A 22182-nucleotide genomic window follows, 5' to 3' on the forward strand; every position below is an offset into this window, starting at 1 on the left:
ATGTTGATTCCACGATGGGTTTTTTTTCTTGTTTTTTTTTTTATTCTAGGTTTCAGAGCAGAAAGCAGTGGAGGAAATCGGCCTTCTGACATGGCTGACAACGAAGAAGGTTCTGGGCTCCAGAAATCGCCAAATGATCCCGAGTCAAAAGATTTACACGAGAGTAAAGCGGAGAAACAAAATGGAAGCTCCAGCAAATCTCCATCATCTCAAACAACGTACATTCAACAGGTTGGGATTGCTTGTCTGCTGGGTGTCCATCTCTGTGAGTGTCTGTCCGAGAGACTGATTACAGGATTAGGAGATTTCAAGGATGTATTTAAATAAAGCACGTGTAAAAAAAAGGGTTGGATAAACCTTCTTTATCACTCTTTTGTTATACAGAGAAGTAAATAAAGTGAAATTGTGTTACAGGAGTTGTAGATCTGTAGCTACGCGATCATACTTCATACGCCACAATTAATCGCTAGTATGAATATTAAATGATTAAAACCGAATAAAAAGGATATTTTATTCGAAGAAAAAAATCTAAATTGTGCAACAGAAAATACAAAAATGTGTAAATACGCAATACACATTTAAATTCACAGAAATGTAATTTAATTTTATTTGCGTTATAACTTAAATCTGATTCTGTTTTCTTTTTTTTTATTATTCAATTTGTTTTTATGGCACAATGCACATCTATACACTTTATATTAACATTTACGTTTTATATGTTCTGTTTATGTTTAGCTCCTTTTTTAAACCCCAACTGCCCCAATTATATTTTGTATTTTTTTGTAAGTGTATATTTTCCTCGGTTTTATTTTTCCTTTATTTTTACTTGCTAAAACTGACTTTTTGGAATGATTTTTGCTATCTTGTGCAAATCTAGGCTTTTGTTATGCTCCACACGTGTGGTTCACTGGCTCCAGTAGATGACGGTGCTAAATATGTTCATGCTCCACTTATTTTAAGCTGAACGTCTTTCTCCTTGCAGGGAATGGAGGGAATCAAAGTTTACTTACACGAACGGGAATTGTGGATGAAATTCCATGAAGTGGGAACGGAAATGATCATCACTAAAGCAGGAAGGTGGGTTGCTTTATATCTTGATTATTACGTTGTATCTCGAAAACGTACAAAAACGTATGTCGCACAATGCAATTTTTCATCCGTTTAAAAAAAAATGGATGAAGAATAAAATTCAGACTCAAATAATGTGTAACTTTTTTTTTTAAAAGTTGTACTCTACATGATCACGTTCTTGTCTTTTGAGGATTTTAAGTGTTTGTACAATGTGAGTGTGCTTTCTGTATATTATTGTATATAGTATTTCTCTATGGTTTACATAACCCTAATCCTAGTTTTTCCCCCTGCGTACTCACGCCATCATTTTGTTAGCCAAAGATATTATAGGATTATTAAGTGAAGCTTTGAAGTGCACTTTTCATGTTAGAGTTTCTATTTTGCTGCAAAAGGCATTTTTTTTTTCTTGGGAATATTTGGCTGCAAACAATCTGAAAAAGACTAGAATTGTTTGTTGTGCTTATACATTTGCTTTGAATTGCTATTTTATTAGTAAATGCGTGACAAGAAATACAAAAGGCAATGCGTCTGAAATGTGCGTAAAGCTGGATTTTTTAGAGGACCAAATAACGTGTGTGTGTGTGTGTGTGTGTGTGTGTGTGTGTGTGTGTGTGTGTGTGTGTGTGTGTGTGTGAGAGAGAGAGAGAGAGAGAGAGAGAGAGAGAGAGAGAGTAAGGCGGTTTTTAAATTCATCTCAGTTTTCCTCACTTTTTTTCGAAATGTGTTCGCAATCCCTCCCACATCATTCAAACATCTCCCGAAGGTCTAGAGTTCTCTGGACTCCACTCGGCCTTGCAGCCTTGCAGCCTTGCAGCCATGCAGCCATGCAACTAACCAGTCTCAGACCTGATGCATTTTTTTTTGCATGCATGCATGCATTCGCCTCTAGTTCATGCTAATATGAAGGAAAAGTTTCAACTTAATTGCACAGCTTTAAAACAGCGTTAATGACTGGAAGACTTTAGGCGCAATGCAACACCACAGCTACAAATAAATAAATAAATAAATAAATAAATAAATAAATAAATAAATAAAATACACACGTCCAATGTTTATTGGTCTAATTTTGCTTACTTTCATCCCTTTTTTCTGTTTTAAGTTACAGAATGTCATAAACGAGCAAAAAATGCTGGTGCGTGGGCTGAGATGACCACCTTAGTGCAAATGAATGTATTCAATTATATCTCAAATAATAATAACAACAATAACAACTTCAATTTCATTATTATTATTATTATTATTATTATTATTATTATTATTATTATTATTATTAATATTATTATTATTATTGTTGTTATTATTGTGTTTTTTGTTGCTTAAATGTTGCTAAAACTTTTAAAACAAAGCTAATTCATTAGTCCTGCATTTATGTTATTATTATTATTATTATTATTATTATTATTATTATTATTATTATTATTATTCATTAAATTAAATGAATGCCGTTTGCTTCTAATTTACGCTGCACACTGCACATCTCAAAAAGAAAAGAAAAAAAAGAATATATAATTGGATCCTACTTTCAGACATTGTTATCATTCATCCATGTTCTATATCTATTATTTATATATTTTCGATGCCATAAAGTTCCCATTTCCATCCTCAGGCGAATGTTCCCGAGCTTCAAAGTGAAGGTCACTGGACTGAACCCCAAAACGAAATACATTCTTCTGATGGATGTCGTGCCAGCGGACGACCACCGCTATAAATTCGCCGATAATAAATGGTTCGTAAGACACCTCAAACGTGTTACGCATCACGATCGAGTCAACTGTAGGACTGGCGAGTGTTTTGTGCACAGATTTGTTTTCACTCTATAGACGAGCTGAATATTTGTGTAAGTTTCGGGAAACCGGAGGCACATTTGAGCCAAGAAATGAAAGATTTTCGAGGTTTGCCAATTTAGTCCTCGACTAGTGCTTAGTATACAGCGGCTTCGCGAGAGAGGAAAATGCAGGAAAATTCTCGTTTCTCTTTCAACCACATTTGGTTATTCCATGAAACACCCCGTTAACCTCTTACTGTCTCACAATTTAGACCACAATAGACTCCTTGCACGACATACAGCATACAAAAAAGTTTACATCCCAAACATGGGTGTATTTCCAGCCTGCAGATTGCTCTAGCTGGAAGATTTCAAATCTTTGATGATCTCTTGGTTTGGGATTAAACGCGTATTTAAATGAATAAAAACAATCAAAAAGCCAACAAAAGTAAAAAAATTAGCTGTGTTAAGAAATCGTTGTTGAGAGCAGTTCCCCACGTGGTTTAAGCCAGTCTGAGAATCTGAATAGGACTACAGTGTGTGTGTGTGTGTGTGTGTGTGTGCATGCTGAGTATCATCTGTTGTTTTTAAGTGATTTGTTTTATAATAAAACATGGCAAAATATTATGAAAAGGATTATTTAAACACACAATGTAAACCGTTCAGCCCCCTTTTTTTGGATCAGCGGTTTTAAATGTAAGATTATTCAGTGAGGAGGATCACATGCCAATATCGCTGATCTTTATCCCTTCTGTGCAAAGCAAAACTAATGTCGCTTTTAGCAGGTTACAGTTTTATCTGTTTTTAACTCTTTATGCACCAAACAGGTCGTTACAATATTGCTTAATGGAAAAATTTGCCAGAATAATAACCAATGAAAATGCAAAGATTTATATATATCTTTGCATTGTTTTTAATAATTAAAATTGTTTTTAATAATTTATTATATATATATGTAATTCATTATTAAAAACAATTTTTTAAAGAGAGGACATGAATTGCAATACACCTGATTTCCATTTTATATGCCTTTTTTTATTATTACTATCAAGTATCTTTGCTAATTTGTTTATTTATTATTATTTTTTGTACTAAACCTGTTGCTGCTGTACTTTTCTAAATTTTTTACTTCTGAACGATCTGAAAATGACGGTATACGGTACAGATTCTGGGACTGTATATACGGGACTGATTCTGTTCTGATATTTTTGGTGTGTGTTCTAGGTCACTGACAGGAAAGGCAGAACCCGCAATGCCCGGCAGGCTCTATGTGCATCCCGACTCTCCAGCCACAGGCGCGCACTGGATGCGACAACTCGTCTCCTTCCAGAAACTCAAACTCACCAACAACCACCTCGATCCTTTCGGACATGTAAGTAAACTGTTTTTCTTCTTTTTGAGAGAGAGAGGGAGAAATTTCCTCTTTTGCATGTTTTTTTTTTTTTTATTTTGACATTTTTTTTGTACTTTTTTCAGCTACCTGAAGTGTGTGATTGTGTAACGCATATTTGAATAGTGCGCGTTTCAGAGAGTTTCGACTCGGATAAACTTGCACGTTTTAATACTATTAAAAAAGTGCAATTAGGTAGCATGCTTTTGGACTTTTAGCAGGCGTCGCTGACAAATGCCAGAGCATAGGCTATAACAATAAGCGGCAATCATAATTAGAAGAACCTCTCGTGTAGGCAAAGCACTTTTAATGTACTAGAAACACCGCATTATTAAATGTAGCCTCTTTTGGTGTTTTAAAAAAATATATCTTTGCTTTTTTTTTAGTAGATCCAGAAGAGCAATCAATTTATTTATTTACTTATTTTATTTTTTATATAATGTCGGTAAGGTCGAAACTAGACGTGGAATTTTTTTATTTCTTTTTTTTTTTACTTCTTGGAGTTATGCAGAGTTGTTTCAATTATTTTGTAATTGTTTCGAAATGATTCTGTAGCCCTGAACATTAATGAAGGTCAGATCATCATGGGCCGCATCTTGTACGTTTTTGTGGTTATTCATACCTTGATCCTGCATCTGGATGGACCCTTTTTCTCAGCTATTTAGTATTTTCCACTATGACGTAGTGTGTGGGCTTTTTCAGAACCTAGCACCTGTACTTGGATGTGAGGATCATTTACACTGTGGTTTTTTTTCTACACTTATACCATTCCAACAGCTAATATTTGTACCATGTGTTACATTTACATGCATGAGTTTTATAACTGAGCTGAAACACGGAATAAAAGATTTTATACAGCTATTTAGTGCAAAATTAACTCTACACCCTGTGTTTAAACATAATGCATACTGTTTAGACTTTTGGGCCTTTATTTTGCACTGCTTGGTTGTTTTGTTTGTTTGTGTTTTTAATAGAGTTACAATGCTATGATGTAGTATCGTGTCGCTGTTAAGTGCTGATCACAAGTTTTCCAATGGTTTGCATTTAAGTTAATCATGCTTTTTTTCATGCCAAAGCTGGCAAAAATGAAGTTGTACTCCAGATGGAATGTTGTTGTAAATGTCTTTTTACCAGGATGCATTTTGATTGGTTGCAGTGGTTCTTGGCATTTCACTCTTTTTAGCCTAAAATTGCAACCTGGGATTTATAAATGAAGTATGGTTTCTCAACCAAAATAACAAGCTATCACTTGTTGCTCCAGGTGCTTGAAATCATGTCAGACCTATGAATGATTACTGGTCAGCCATGTCAGCTGAATAAACTGGATTCATTAAAAATAAAAATATATATGAAAATACATACGTTTTTGGAGGGGGTTAGCCTTAATCAGGTTCACAAATCAAAAAATGAAAATTAAGACTTAAATAAAAACCGCCATTTTTGATGAGAGAGTTGATCCTGGTAATGAAGTGTAACAGTTATCCAGGGAAGAGCATACCTGCTTGGGTATTCCAACTGCCTGATTCACTTTGATCATTTTTTGAGTACCAAACACCATTCCACATTCTTTCTAGAAATATTTGAGTCACAGGGTGGAGTTTGGATATCAGTCCTGTAAACTGTTTATGTTATAATGATAGTGCAAGATTATTGATGGACAAAGGTATACAAAACTTGTAAATCTGGACGGCTTCAAAATCCCTGTGATGTCAGGGACATGAAAGAGAGGGACAAACAATCAGGACCCTCTGTGATCCCTTGCTATCATTAAAAAAATAGCAGGGCAAATGAAGATACAAAGTAACAGGGCACCAAGCTCAGACTAATGCTGTGCTCCTAATGGGTGGTCCCACCACATGCATACCAGGAAAACTGTCTTCTGCCTGTTCGCAATTCAGATTCAAATGCTTAGTGGGATGCAGAGTGACTGTGGTTTAAACTTTTCAAGCTTTTTATTCTCATGTCAGAAGCAGAAGGTCGTTTTATATCTGACAGTTTATGTTGTATGTTTATGTTTTGTCTTATATTAGATGATTGATATCTATCTTAGCCATGAGGCACTACATACCTGGTGTTGCAATATTTAAAGAGTTGTATGTTTTGTCAGCCAGCTGCTGCTCCTGTCAACCCAAGAAAAGACAGAAAAATATATGCTGCATATCAACGAAGATATTCTACAGTCATTAAGATAGCATTTAGATTATGCCATTAAATGTGTCCAAGTCTATTGTTTCTTAAATATCTTAAATAACAGATTAGGGGTACTTGACATTTGGTGAAGAAAAAGTAAATAGCACATTACATTATTGAAATATTTAGGGAAATAATCTGGTTGGACTTCTTGGACCTTTTTTAACAAGTCCCAACTGACCTTATTTGTACTTGGCACGGTTTAGGTGTTAGATTTTGGGTTAAAGTTGTGCAATTCAAATAATCTGTCAAGTAGGTTAATAACTATGCAGATTCTTGAATAATGAAAGTTTCATAGTGAGTTGGGATTCCAGTGACTAAAAATAAACCATGAAATAAAAAAAAAAAAAAAAATATATATATATATATATATATATATATATATATATATATATATATATATATATATAATATAACAATATAATATTGTTATATTATATTATATTATAATTTATTTTTATTTATTTCATAGTTTATTTTGAATATTTTAATATATTATATTATATTATATTATATTATATTATATTATATTATATTATATTATACAATATATTAGTATTAGATGTTTCACGGCTGATGTCTATGATTCCTGAGTGTGTCAGTACAATTAGGCTTAGCTTTGTGGATAAGAGGGGCTCAAGTTCAACTGAGTGAGCAGCGTCTCAGTGTCGCCAGGCCATGCCGCAAAACAACACCGAGTGCTTTAGGTCTCAGAAGGTCAAGCAAAAAGGGGCCAAGGTGTTTAGATATAATTAAAAAAAAGCATTGTGAATGTATCATTTACTTCACGCTGGAGTTTTGTGCGCTGCATAAAAGCGCATTGAGTGCGAACTTGTGCAAAGCACTTTGTTTAAAACGCAAAAAAAGAACTCCACACTATCTGTTGCATTAACTTTTTCTTACGTTTTTTGTCCCCTTTTTAACCTGTTTAGATCATTTTGAACTCTATGCATAAATACCAACCGAGGATCCACATTGTAAAAGCAGATGAAAACAACGGCTTTGGCTCCAAAAACACCGCCTTCTGCACTCATGTGTTCCCCGAAACATCGTTCATTGCGGTCACGTCTTACCAGAACCACAAGGTAAGTTAAGGAGATGATATGTGCACAGTTGGAACACTGTTCGAACAGACACTTCTCTATTAAAAACAGTCAAATAAAAAAGTATTAGGCCATGTTTTAGGACTGGAGATCCTAGGAGTGGAGATCGCAAAATCGAGTCAAGTCAAAGATCATTACGTGGAAAAACTATGCTTACATTATATCAACTTATATCCAGAATACATACTCGTAACCTTTTATATATTCAGATCTGCCATTCACTGCTACTTTTATATACTGTTCATTCCGAAAATACTCGATTTTCTGTCGTGACATTTTTCCCATAAAGAGTAAATCGGGGTCACATATCGCTTCAATTCGAATTTTTAAGTGTTCTAATTGAGTTTTTGTTTCTACAGCAGATTATGTTTCGAGTTTCAGGCTCCACATTTAATTCAAACCATAAGCATTTTCCATTCGCTTCAGTATTAAAGCTGTTTTTGTCCTCAATTAAGAGAATAAAACAGCATTTCTTGATTATATGTAAGTTTTATTGTGTACTGTTTGAATACTACAGAGACGTTGATGCCAATGCAATACAGGCGTTTGTGTGATTTTCTCTCATCCTGGTCGTCAATAACAGTGGAAAATATATTTTATAAAAGAAAGTTTTATGGTTCTTAAAGTCCAAAAACTTTTCTCGAAATGGGGTAATTCGAACTTGGTACATCAGTTTTCTTTGTGTATCTTAAGATCATAGATAATAGATTTTACTTGCACTTTGCCATTTTTTTAAACGGCTCATACAGTTTATTCTATTTAAAGGCAACCCTCCACTTATTCTTATAATAATGCCCCCTATTGTCTGTTAACTAACAATACAGCCATATAAGTGCCAAATGTCTTTAAAGTCTATGCTGATAAACCGAACTTAATTATTAACTGTACACCGGCTTTATTTAAACCCGACATACATTTAATGGTAGTTCTAGCAGGGGGAAAAAATCAGTTTATATGACGTACAAAAAAAAAAATACGTGGAGCAAAACTGGCTTAGCAGCTAGCCATTTTATCCGCTAAATTCAATTTATCGATCGAAATCGGCTGATCGGTTAAACACAGAACTGAATTAAATGTAAAATATTTCACAGAAATAAAAACAGATTTAAATTCAACATTAAAATGAATTAAAATCTGTTATTTTGTTGGTGTTGTTGTTTTTAACTCAGTATAAATTAATTATTTTCATGGACAGAAAGTCGGAAAAATTCAATAGTTTCATGGACAGAAAGTCGGAAAAAGTCACTGCGTGCGTGTTTTTAGTTATTTTCTCCGTCTTGTTTAAATTATTAAAAAATATATTTAAGTTTGAAAGAAGAAGCAACAATAACAATTTTAATAACTTCATAAAAACGCATTTGCATTTATATATATATATATATATAAAATTATATTATTATATAATATTATATTATTATTCAATAATTATTTGCATGTATATTGTATATATGTCTACAAATTTACCACCCGCATTTTGACAAGTGTTTTTTACAGAACATTCTGTTGTCTTTCTTTGTTTGCTTGTTTTCTTTAGCCTAAGGTGCACTATTTCAGTTGTCTTTTTTTTTAATGAAACTGTACCCCCTAAAATTGTGAACAAGCGTGTACTTTATTGTTCAAGTTTTCAGCGTTTTTATAATTAGAAAAACACAATTATTGTTTTTCAAAAAGTTTTTTTTTTTTCCCAGGGAACATTTCCAAAATGGTAAAGGAACAAAAGATGTGTAAAGAAGTATGTACACACCGTGGGTCATATGAAAATAACATGTGGCCTCGAATAGTTTGGAATTAAACAGATCATTTACCGTCTCATTGATCACATTTGCTACAAATCTAAATACCGACAATTTAAGGCGTCACGTTCAACAAGCGTTGAATATTTGATATATATTTTGGGGGTCCAACAAAAATTTTGTAAAGGTTTATATAGTGCATTGTTGGACAGTAAGGAAGTAAATGTAATCCGTACTGTACTTAAGTAGCTTTTACGCGTATCTGTACTTTACTGAGGTTCTTATATTTGCTCAGACATTTACTTTAATTTCACTACACTTTAAAAAATGTCCTTTTTTTTACTCACCTACATTCCTACAATCTGTCGTTCCTTTTTATTTATGCGTAGATAAAAACTTAAGTGCTCAAGCACCAGAACTTGCCACAACACCCGTGGGCTAATTTGTTTTATTATTTGCGTGATTTGTAATTGTAATAGATATCAATCAGTGTTTGACTCATTGATATCGTTCAATTAATAGATGCACGTGCAAAGAGCAACGTTAAAGCCTTCTTACATAAACTGAGTTGAAGAGTCTTGTGATCAAAATGATCATAGGAAATGATTGCCATCATAACTTTGGACACTTAAAGGCAAATACATTACTACTTTTATTTAAGTGGAATTTTAAATGAAGCACTTTTCCTGGAGTAATATTATAGTGAATCTTTACATTTACGCAAGTATTTGGTTTGTGTATTTTGTGCACCACTGATATACTGATGTATAGTGTATTGGGGTCAGTAGTCAATCGGCCTACTGCTGTAAGCAGCTAAGTAGATTATTGTGATCCGTGACTGTCGATCAGCAGCACTTAATGAGATCTGTGCAATGCTGCCTAATAGGCCACTTGTTACACTACAGCTGAGTGTGTTGTTTGGCTTGAGTCTAAGTACATTTCAATTCTCTCCGATATGCTTCCAAACTTCCTTTAGTCGGGATTTAAATAAACATTCCTGAAGTGTCTGTTTCACATCCTTGTTGGGTGCTGGTGCTTACAGGGAGCACTATAGCAGTGCAGGCGACGACTGGTAATGATGTGCGAGCCAATTAAAACTCGGTACCTCTCAGAACCGGAAATCCGTCCAAGTGGCCCTCAGAGCGCGAGACACAATGATTTTATTCAGTGAGTTTACTGGCGGCTTTGAAAGAACACCAACTGGCATTTTGTTTACCTAAACTATTGATTTCTTATATATGTGTGTGATAATATAATTTTTGAGGATATATTTTAATTGTAAATGATCGTTTGTTTGCTTGATTCATTCACTGATTCGTTTATTAACTTATTAATAATTAGAGAAACGGGATTTTAAAAAATGGGGTGGGGGTGCACTTAAATGCAAACTCTTTTTTTGTTTTGTTTTTGTTTTTATATTTCTTGTGGATATATTGTACATAGTAAATGGTTAAAGGTGCATCATCATTTTTTAAGGTACCACTCCGGGATTATGGAAATAGTACAATTCGGTTGTAGTAATAATAATAATAATAAAAAAAATAGTAAACAAACAAGCAAACACGCCAATTCGAAACTGTTTTTAAAAAGACCTGATAACAAAAGCTGTTCTTCGGTTTATGTTTTATTTTTTTATGTGTAGCTCAAAAATATTCCCAAATATTCAAGAAGGCGCATTTGTACGCGCAGTTATTCACTTTCACCAACTCGTTTTAAGCGATTTAGGCTCAACATACACAAAACACAATACTTAAAAAAAGTTGTCCGTCTGCCAAGTTTTAAGTGTGTTTACGAGAGCTTAAAAATGAGTCCCAACATGAAGATCTTTTACGGGGTCTCAAGTGAGAGCCAACACGCAGTTAAAGTTCCCGTCTTGTTGGGAAACACACCACACCGCCAACAAATAACCTGCCAAGGAAAAGCCTGAATTATTGCGTGGGAGATACACGAAACCCATTAAATGGACAGCCTGCACTCCGAAAAGTCCTCTTTCTCTTTTTTTCTTTTTCTTTTTTTTTTTATAATAATGCATTTATTTCTGAAATGCATTTTTTTAGATTTTGCGGATTTCATATTTTGCAATATTTAATATTTAATGCAACTTCTGCGTGGGTCTCTCTCTCTCTCTCTCTCTCTCTCTCTCTCTAAATATACACACTGATTATAAGTAAGCAAGGTATAGATGTTTTTTCTAAAAGCATTTTATGTTAAATGTGAATGTTATACTATATACTTAAGCATTGTTATTAGTATTATTATTATTATTATTATTATTATTATTATTATTATTATTATTATTATTATTATTATTATTATTATTATATTTGGTTTACGGTTTTGTTCTCTGAACAATTTACAGTGATTATCTAATCTCAAATTACTAAATTATGCTTCGTCACTACTTAGCATGAATCATGAATAGGACATGGTTTTACTTACAATGTAGAGAAGAGGGGAAAAAAACTGTGGCCTCACACCAGCTTTGTTTTATTTGTTCTATTACAGTGTCCAGCTGCCAAACACCAAAAGTACACACTGTTAAAAAATACAATTTATTTTTTGACAGAGATCACAAGAATATAACTTTTTCTTGCACATTACTGATTTAGTACATTCTCCCATCAAATTTGTATATCTATTTTTATCTTTTACAAATACTGTATTTTTTTTTTAATGAGCAGAATGGAAATCTGTAAATGGTCTCCTCATTGTTTTGTAGATTACTCAGCTAAAGATTGAGAACAATCCTTTTGCGAAGGGCTTCCGTGGCAGCGATGATATGGAGCTGCACCGCATGTCAAGAATGCAGAGGTATGTAAAGGCTCTTTTGAATAAATAATACTAAAGTTTACTATAATTTCTGTTTTTTACGCAAATGGTTACTTTAACATGTCTGAGCTGTCCTAAAGAATGACCGGATTTTTGCTTAAGTTAAAGTATATCTAGTGTGATTTCACCTTATCCAACTGTAGAACAAAACAAAAGGGTTTTAAAGCATGGTCTGGTAGTAGACTGGTCTCCTATTCAGTCTTTCCAAGTGTTTCCACAGTCCAAACAATGAACTGCATTTGAGTGCTCTCTCACTAGATATAGATGCCATAAATACACAATGTATTTAAGGGTCATCCTTAGACAAGAGGCTTGAGTGATGTTAGGAGATAAACTGAGTCTTAAAAAAACGGTCAACAATCTCACAAACTCCATAATTATCACTACGGACAGTCTGTGCTAATCACTGCCCATGCAAAATCAGAAGATACAGCCAGCGTCTTAGATACAAGCCATAAGTGCTCAGTTGCAGAAAAGTAGTTTCTCCTATTTCCCCAGTGGAGAGGATCTGATATAAGTGTAGCTCTTGAAGGAGGACCAGCCTTTCGGCTAATGTCGTTCAAAGCCAGTTTATCTTGACCTTAAAACCACAGCAATATCTCAGCTTCATGCAAAGCCTCTGTGTTCCGTGAATATTCGGAACAATTGTCTGTGGTGGTGCTGCAGTTGGACGTTTGGAAAGTGAAGCCCACATGGCTTTTCTTCTTATTCACTCCAGATGACTGATGTATAACATGCATCCGTACAGTGTGGAAAAACACATTTTCAAAGGAGAAAATCTGGTCTAGAAATCATAGCAGCCAACAAAGGCAGTGTCCACTCTGAAATGAGATTTTGTGATACATAAGGAAAAAATATAGGGCTTTTTTTTCATATAGATAATATACCAGTGTCTGCTATCATAGCTATTTCTGGCTAAGCAAAAGCGGAGGAGTTTTTTTTTTAATATGGTAATGAAAACTTACTCTGTTGAGCTTAACAATAATTGCTAAATTTTAACTAATGCTTTTTTAGTGCCAGAGGGAGATATATATAATAGTCATTTAATAGATCTTCTTTACTCTCCTATAATTAGAGCATGGAGTTATCACAAGAGTTAAGGAGTGTGGCACATTCCTGTAATACCAGAGAGGTATGGAACTGTGAAGAGAATTTACAGCTACAAAAAAAATTTCATAATATTCAACAAAATACATCAAAAACTGCACATTTGAAAGGGACACCACATTTGACCCTTTTGATCATGCTTTGGTCAAAGGTCTTATTATCATTTCTGTCCTCAAGCACTTCCTTATCTGAAACAAATCAGATCTTGTCTTCGGATTGAAAGAAAGCAAAAAATGTCCATGCAAAGTGAAAAACAAAACCTAGAACCTTCACATGTCCTTCAACATGCTTCTTTAAAGAAAGCTTTAAGGGGCCTACATCCACCGGTTACTTTAAAAGGGGCACCTGTTCCCATGACCATTCAGTCAATCAGCAGCACAATGTAAAAATAATGAAGAAAGAGTGTACAAGGTTTAGTTAAATATTTTAATCAAACTGGGGTAAATTTTAAGTCAGTGAATATCAGCTTTAGCTTTTGTACCATTTGAAGTTTGTGTGAACAGTAAATAAAGCTCTTGTCCTGCATGTGCCACATGGCTGATTGGATAAATAACTGATACAGAATCAAATGGATAACTATCAATTGTTAACCAATAGCTAAACCAGTGGCTTAGAGTGGTGCACATATGGCTAGTTATCATGATTTCATGGTCTTGGAGTAAATAAGGACATATAATAATTCATAAAGCATAGCTATAATTTAGGAAATCTTTGTCTACCCTAACAGCACTAAGGAATATCCAGTGGTTCCCCGAAGCACAGTAAGACAAAGAGTGGGCACCAGTCAAAGTCCCTTTAGCGGTGACATTCAGGGAATGCCCACACCAAGCAGCATGAGCTCTCAGTACTCATGTGAGAACGGCGTTACCAGCACTTCCCAGGATCTCCTGCCTCAGTCCAGCTCTTACCCATTACCCCATGAGCACAGCCAAGACTATCACTGCATCAAGAGAAAAGGTGGGTAGACTAGTGTTTATACTTCTTTTAACATGACAGCTTTATGGATATTTTTACAGTAACTCTGTAAATTTAAATTTCTGCCTCTCAAACAACAAATAATGTGACTACGACATGCATTGAGTAATATTCTATATATAAATATTTTGACAGCTTGAAAAATCTAAACATTTTTACTCTGTATATTAAAATAAAAAAAAGAAAAATAATAATATATATATATATATATATATATATATATATATATATATATATATATATATATATATATTATTTTTTTTTTTTTTTTTCTATTGCTATTTGTATATTTAAAAACGATAGCTATTTATTTGCTTTTGGTGTGTCATTTCATATACACACTATATAAACAAATACATTGTGACATCTGACATTTCCATGCATCCGTGGTTCTTCCTCAAACTAGTACCACAAAGTTGAAAACACACATTTGTATAGGGCATCGTTTTTGTACGGTGGTATTACATTTTCTTTTCACTTGAACTAGTAGACACATATCCTGGAAGAACATCTTGAATGCCCGCTCTGAACTCAACCCTACTGTACTCCTTTGGAATAAATTAGAACACTGACTGACCTTTGGTTGAGTGAGCACAATTCTCCACAAGCACACTTCAAATGTGTAGATTACTTCAGATGTGGAATTAGATGATCAAAAATCACACAAATCTTTTACTTTTTATTATTTATGATTAATCTCATGAGTGGTGCCACTAACTTTGGAGCTGGGATTCTGTAAGTCTTTAAAGGTCATGCAGTTTGACATCCATTAATAATGAAAAGGTCATATCAACCCAATTTCATGGATAGCATTACTCTTCCCCCTTTCAACCATAGAGACACATGTGGGCACATGTATGCAAAATTAGCCAGATAGCGCTTTTGTTTGAGTGTGTTACTCTGGCCTGTGACACCCATGAGCAGCAGTTAGAAAAGTTATAATTGGTTGACTTAATGTGTCTCAGAGAAAATATGTTACTAGTGTGAGGGATTTGGCAGGTGACCAATCAGCCAACATTTGTCCCAAATACTAATCCCACCCTATTAAATTGTAAAAAGTGACCAGAATTTGTCATTATAGTTGGCAACAAGGTTCAATTAGTTCAATGGTTTCACAACTTTATATATAAAAAAGACAATATTCCAATAGTATATTCTCTGAAATTAAACCATAAATGTCATATTAGCCATGGCACTTATATTTCTCTGTTTTCAGCTGAGGATGACTGTCGCACAGATCACTCCTACAAGAAGGCCTACATGGAGAGCTCGTCTAGTGAAGATGACCATTATTACCGCCCCGTCAGCTATTCTCAAACTCTGGGCCTTTCCACTGCCTCTTATCGGACCGAATCTGGACAGCGGCAGGCGTGTATGTATGCTAGTGCTTCACAAGCCAGCGATGCTGTTCCAAGTCTGGAAGACATCAGCTGCAACACCTGGGCCAGTGTCTCCCCTTACAGCAGTTGTTCCATGCAACCTATGGAGCGGTTGCCCTACCAGCACTTCTCCGCCCATTTCACCTCCAGCCCTCTAGTGTCCAGATTAAGCGGAGTGGCCAGCCATGCCTCACCCCAGCTGAGTGATGCCCATGCTATGTACCAGGGCTCAATGCCCCACCAGACTCTCGGTCGTCAGTGTAGCCCTGGAGCAGGAATCCAGTCACCCAGCGCTAGCCTGCAGGGAAACGAGTACTTGTACACCCATGGTATTCCTCGCACCCTATCGCCTCACCAGTATCATGCTGTCCACAGTGTTAGCATCATGCCTGAATGGAATGAAGGCAGCTAACTGGATTCTCATACATTACATACAGTGTTGGAGTTGCACACACACACACAGGCATATGTGTATATTTATATTTTGAAGCTCTTCACTACACCAGCAGTCATGTGAATTTGTCATCAATTTTGGACACCAATGTTAACCAACTGTTTGGATGGATGATAAATAGGTTTGAATAGCATTTGATGTCTGAACAGTCTAGTGTGAAAACAAATGTATTCATACTATGGGAATTTTTTTTAACCATGTTTTGTAAATTGTATTTTGTATTCTGTAAATCAGAGGTGAAGTTATGCCACATAAATCAGAGGACGCACTTGGGACTACACCGATTTTATATACTTTTGAAAAAAAAACAAGCTAACCAAAAAAACTAAAATAGAAAAGTCCATTTTAATAGTATTTTTTCTCTTTAACTTTGTGTTAATTTTGTTTCTTTACTCAGAAGTCCAAGATACATGAATGTCGTGTTTAATCTGCATTCCACCAGTTCCACCTTTTAAAAATGTTTTTACATTTTTTAAAGTGCATTTATTTATGTCAAATTCACAAATTCAGTTTGGAGTACTGACATTTAGTGGGTGCAAATAGATGCACTAAGTAGTTTTACAGATTCAAGCTTATGGTACATATTTCTAGCTCTGCCTAAGTAGCTGTTGCAAAAATATTTTCAACACATTTCATACAGATGCAACGTACCACGTGCCATACCCTGTAATCTCTATTTAATGGATTACTTAATTACTTTTTAATAGCACTATTACAGCTAATTCTAGCAGTCAAGCACCAGTTGATCCTTTCTAACAAAAAATATAAAAGGATGAAATCCTTTTGAAATGGTTAAAGATGCAGTACTCTGAACTACATGCACCCAAAATGTAAGTAGATATGACAAAATGACGTTTCTAAAAATAATTTACAAAATAATCTTCCAAAAATGTAAAGCAAAATTGTTAAAGGTGAATGTCCATAGGGAATTATGGTGTACAGTCACTACAGTTCCTCCTGTTAATAGTATTTATTTTTCATTATTATGAAGCCTATCAGTGTTTTATCTGTAATATTTGTTTGTTTGTCTTTTTAAGTATGTAAGTTTAACTTGGATTCTTTTCTTTTCTTTAGGAACAAAAACAGACTGTTTTTAGATATTGACTGACACCTGATTGCTAGGTGACAGAAGGACAATTTTAGGAAACAATTTAAAAAGAATTTGTAAATAAAAATACAAATGTACATAGAAAACAGAATGGAAATAAATCTAAATGGTGTACTTTGAATTTGCAGGTTTGATTTGCACATTAGAACCAGGATCTATTGCAATAGAACCAGGAACATGCAATTATCCTAATTATACAACTAAGCAGTTGAGGGTTAAAGGCCTTGCTCAAGGGCCCCAAGTGGATTTAAACTCTATTCAAAGATCCAACATCTTAATACTGAGCTACACCTTCCCACTACAAATGCATGATTACTTTAAACTACATTTAACCCTTACTTCTGTGAATATATAGCCACTCAAGACTCGGATTACTTTTTGGTATTGTGAATTGGTCTTTTTGCTTTTTTTACCTTTAATGCTATTTGCTTGATGATAGTCCCAGCATAAGTTTGTCCCTACCCAAAGTCTGTGATGCAACTATGCTTTATTCCTTTAGTGTCTCATCCAGATCTCTCATCTTCTCATCTGTACACTTAGTCAAAGTGTGCAGAATGTTCCAAAACTTTAATTTTCATGTCAATACAGCCATCAACACCCGCACACTTGCCACCTCAAATATGCTAATTAGTCAAGCAGAGTGACTGCCTCAGCGACATAATATAGTTCCAAGAAATTCTGGAAACTTTGAGAACAACATTTGTATCAATGTTTCCACTACTTCTACTTGAGATTTTTTATTTATATAAATGATACTAGAACATCGTGAGCGAGAACAGAAAGATGTATTTAGTAATAGGGTGAGTAATTGAGAAAGGTGAGAACATTTCCAGTGGGCTAACACTGGTCATTTGTTGGGGAAAGAGGCAATAAATATCAAACCAAATTTTGTAAGTGAAGTAGCATTCCAAGAAGAATGGTCCAATTTTGATCCAGTGATTTATAATAAAACTGCTCCTTATAGATCTGTGATTTGATTCAACATGTTGATTTTGACATGACCTAATAATGGGTAAAATAAAGAATTAATCAATTTTAAAACATTGCATTAAAACGATAAGTAAACTATCCTAGAAGTAATTTTAATTGTTTAAAAAAAAATATTTTCCAAATTCCTCTTAACATCAGCAACATCTAGAACAATCTGACCAATCAAATGACAATATAACATTCATTCAGGCAGTCCTTTCCAAGAATTGAGGCTTGAGGCTTGAAAAAACAATGAAATAATCGGGAAAAGCAAAACTCTGGAATTCCAAAAATCCAATGTACCACACTCACTGTTCTGTTTAGAGTTAAATTTACCTTGAAGTAAAGGCCCTGTTGTTGAGGACAGCTTTCACCACCCTTGAAATCACCACTACTATTACCACCAATTATATCACTACTAACACCACCATTACCACACCACCACCCATTAAACTGCTACCACTATTGCCATTACCATTACTACTACTACTACTACTACTACTACTACTACTACTACTACTACCGCCATCACACTACTATTTCCACCAATAATATTACTACTAACAGCATCGTTATAATAGAATAGCCTTTATTTGTCACATATACATTAAAGCACAGTGAAATCCGTTCTTAGCATATCCCAGCTTGCTCAAAAGTCGGGGTCAGAGCGCAGGGTCAGCCATGATACAGCGCCCCTGGAGTACAGAGGGTTAAGGGCCTTGCTCAAGGGCCCAAGAGTGGCAGCTTGGCGATACCTGGCAGTTTAACTCCACTTCTACTATCACCACTAATATACTAACATCACCACCCGTGAAATCAGTACTACTATTACCATTACTACTACTACAAACACAATCATCACTACTATTTCAACAAAAACTATTACTACTGCAACCCACACCACAAGTACCACAGGTACCATCATCAGAACTACCGTCACCACTACTACTACTCTACTACTATTACAGTGAAAGACTGTAATTCAGGCAGTGTGCCCAATTTTCCTAGGATAGAGTTCAAATATGCTGCAATAAAAAAAAAATCTGCATTTTCAAATGTTTCGGAAAGTTCATAAATAGACACTCATGCAATTGAATACACAAGCAAATATCTTTGTCTGCTACAATAATTGAATGTAATATATGAACCAAATATGACAGGCACATTAAACAGGTTTTCCCAAAGACTGCAGAGTCTTCATTTTTTATATCTCGGCTTAAACAAATTAAAGAATGACAAAACTGCAGAAAGACAATTTTTTTTCCTTTTTGCTTTTTATCCCCCCTTGCATTTCTTCCCCTTTACTCTTACTTTGGGCAGGTCTTCGGCCAAATGTGATGACCTTCCCTACATATGCCTTTGATCTGATAGATGGAGCCTCTCTGGACTACCTGCTCCTACGCGGCCGTCCTTATCCATCGCTGAAATCCTTGACATCGTCCCCCCACAGGCCAGAGAAATTCATTAACCCTGTAGACCCGGCCCTGCTGCTTAATGTCTGATTTATCGCTATGTCCACCCCACACATCATTCAATCAGCCCAACTTTCGTGTGTAAGACAAGACAGATTACAGTGAGGATTAAAAAAAGAAAGATACTTCAAGCCAGGGTCAATTTTCAAAGCAAGTTTTTCTAATAGATGGGTTCAACTGGCTGGCTTAACAGTCATGATTTTACATAATGTGAATACAGTAGCTTTGGCCTGGAGAAATACGACAAAAACAAGTAATGTGATAACAGTAACAGTAAGTTTATTTATATTTTAATTACAATACACCATTTATAAAATCAGATTGTGTTTTTATGTATACGGTACAGTGTTGGGGGTTGCCTTCTCAACAGGACAGATTTTCCAATTTTTCAATATGAATTAATAAATAAAATACAGCCACAGAATTTGATAAATGATAGTAAAAACACAAGAGGTTTTTCCAAAACAATCCTTTTTATTTAAACACAAGTTCCTTATGAGAAATGATATAATCTGGTTTCAATTCCCTTGCAGTCTCTAACATCCTGACTTTTCCAATCTACTTTTCTCTCTGGTTTTAAAAAGAATTCTGGTTAGCTAAGCACCACGGTAACATACAAAATATCATACATGGAAGAAGCCATCCGCTTTGTAAAGACGTCCTGAGTAAAGTTGGAGTAATGATAAGCCATGCCCTGTCTCAACCTAGATTTTGAAAAAGAAAACAAATCATTGCGGGGGTGCCCTGAATGACTAAAGAGAAACAGAAAGAACAAGAGCATTCCAAAGGGGAGGGAAAAAATGAGAGAGAGGGGATTACTTTATTAAGATGCACTGAAATGCAGCCAGTCAGTGATGGATGACTAGTTCAAAAAGGAAGAGTCTGGAGGAGACAAATCTATCTGCCATAGGAGTCGTGCCGCTTCTTTGAAAATGTGCTTGCACCCAAATGTAGCAGGCAAAACCCCATTATTTGAACTGTAGCATGTTTCTGACTTCCTGATATCTGCAGGATCTCATACAGATGTACCCAATACATGCACTCAGGTCGTAATTATGCTCTCGTATTAATATTTTAATAATAATACACTAATAATATCTTTAATTTTCAAGTAAAGTTAAATCCATATAGGTGCGATATTAGCCGATTTTGTAAATCCTCTCACCATTGTTCATCTACAGCAGTGTTCATCTGACCGAACATGCGGCATTGAATTAAGCCATGTCTCCAGCAGACAGCACATTTTCTGGTTCATGTAAAGATGTCCAGCATATCAACAGGGACATACATCATGCAGATGACATGCAGCATCTGTGTCAAGCACTAGGTTTTGCGGTGCTTAGATGGGAACAGAGGCCCTCCGCATTCTCCGATTCTCACATTCAGTCTTTCAGCACTCAGTACAGGCCTGGAGCTGGAAAAATAGAGGTACTGAGAGAGTGCGAAACAGAGCTGCTGAGCTGGGGAGGCTCGTGAAGGCTGTCAGAGCTAAAAAGGAACTGATACGAAGGGAAGTTCTTTCCACTTGATAAGACTATGTAGAGGTAAGGTCAAGTCTAAAAGACAAAAGCATTTTATATAATGCAGAACAAATATATTCTTACGAAATCCTGACAAAAGAATGCTGGTTTAATCCAGTTCGCTGGTCAGCTTTTATCATCATTGTAGCAATGCTCACAGTTAATCACAAACTCATTTCATCACAGAGCTCCTTGCAATATGATTCAGTACAGCAGAGAAAAATAATGGCATTGATGTAAAATGCAGTCATATCAGATTTTAATGTGTATCAGAACACCTCCATTCGTCCTTGTCATTGGAAGACTGGATGGGCCAGTAAAGGTTGCAAAGCTTAATCTAGCCATGGGCCTGGAAAATGGCTTCCAGCTGTCTAATCATTAGAGCTGATAAGGCACCCCATTCCCTCCACCTTTAAGCAGCCTATGGGAAAAGGTAAGCGCCCTTTCGGGTGCTTTGGTACACCCAGATATCTCTTTCACCTGCATTTGGGCTCCATATGGAAAACATTTATGTTCTTTCCATACTCCGACGGTGACTGGGTATTACATAGAGAGTCTGCGTCATTTCAGACATTCTCATTATTTGCTGACAGCATCACTCTCACTCTCTATTCTCTCTCGTCACATGTTTTATACTGTTTTGTGATATAGTACATATAAAGTGATCATGGGAATACCTCTTTAGTCATTGTGATGTAGGAAACATAAAACAACTAAGAGAAACCTTTACAATAAAAATCCTTTAAGGAACTTTTCACTATTATTTGGCTTCAGAATTCATTTTTGTGTTATTTCTAAATCTATTGGAGACAGAGACCCTTATAAAAATCACGTGTTTCTATTTTTTAAATATGTGAATAATGTGCAATTACATTAAAAAGCTGTGAAACAAGTATATATATATATATATATATATATATATATATATATATATATATATATATATATATATATATATACATACATATATTTTATGATTTAAAAAATGTCTGCCTTAAACAGTATGAATAAAATTATTAGTCATTTATGTGTGAAATAATAATAATAATAAAAAAAAAATCCTGTGGAAATCAAGAATTCATGTGGAAAAAATGAATCCTTTGTATAAAAAAAATCA

At 35.0% G+C, this 22182-nt stretch overlaps 1 protein-coding gene across 1 annotated transcript in view; it reads left to right on the forward strand.

Moving 5' to 3' along the window:
* Positions 1-18711, forward strand: part of tbx5a (T-box transcription factor 5a) — a 19903-nt gene extending 1192 nt beyond the window's left edge. The window contains exons 2-9 of the mRNA XM_046838561.1: positions 50-231; positions 983-1077; positions 2678-2797; positions 4061-4208; positions 7349-7501; positions 11972-12063; positions 13916-14145; positions 15380-18711. Of these exons, the coding sequence (XP_046694517.1) occupies positions 91-231; positions 983-1077; positions 2678-2797; positions 4061-4208; positions 7349-7501; positions 11972-12063; positions 13916-14145; positions 15380-15954 (1554 nt within the window). The 5' untranslated portion in view covers positions 50-90 and the 3' untranslated portion in view covers positions 15955-18711. The remainder of the gene's footprint in view (positions 1-49; positions 232-982; positions 1078-2677; positions 2798-4060; positions 4209-7348; positions 7502-11971; positions 12064-13915; positions 14146-15379) is intronic.
* Positions 18712-22182: the final 3471 nt, after the last annotated feature.

The sequence above is a fragment of the Silurus meridionalis genome, chromosome 25, assembly GCF_014805685.1.
Source record: "Silurus meridionalis isolate SWU-2019-XX chromosome 25, ASM1480568v1, whole genome shotgun sequence".
NCBI lineage: Eukaryota > Metazoa > Chordata > Actinopteri > Siluriformes > Siluridae > Silurus > Silurus meridionalis.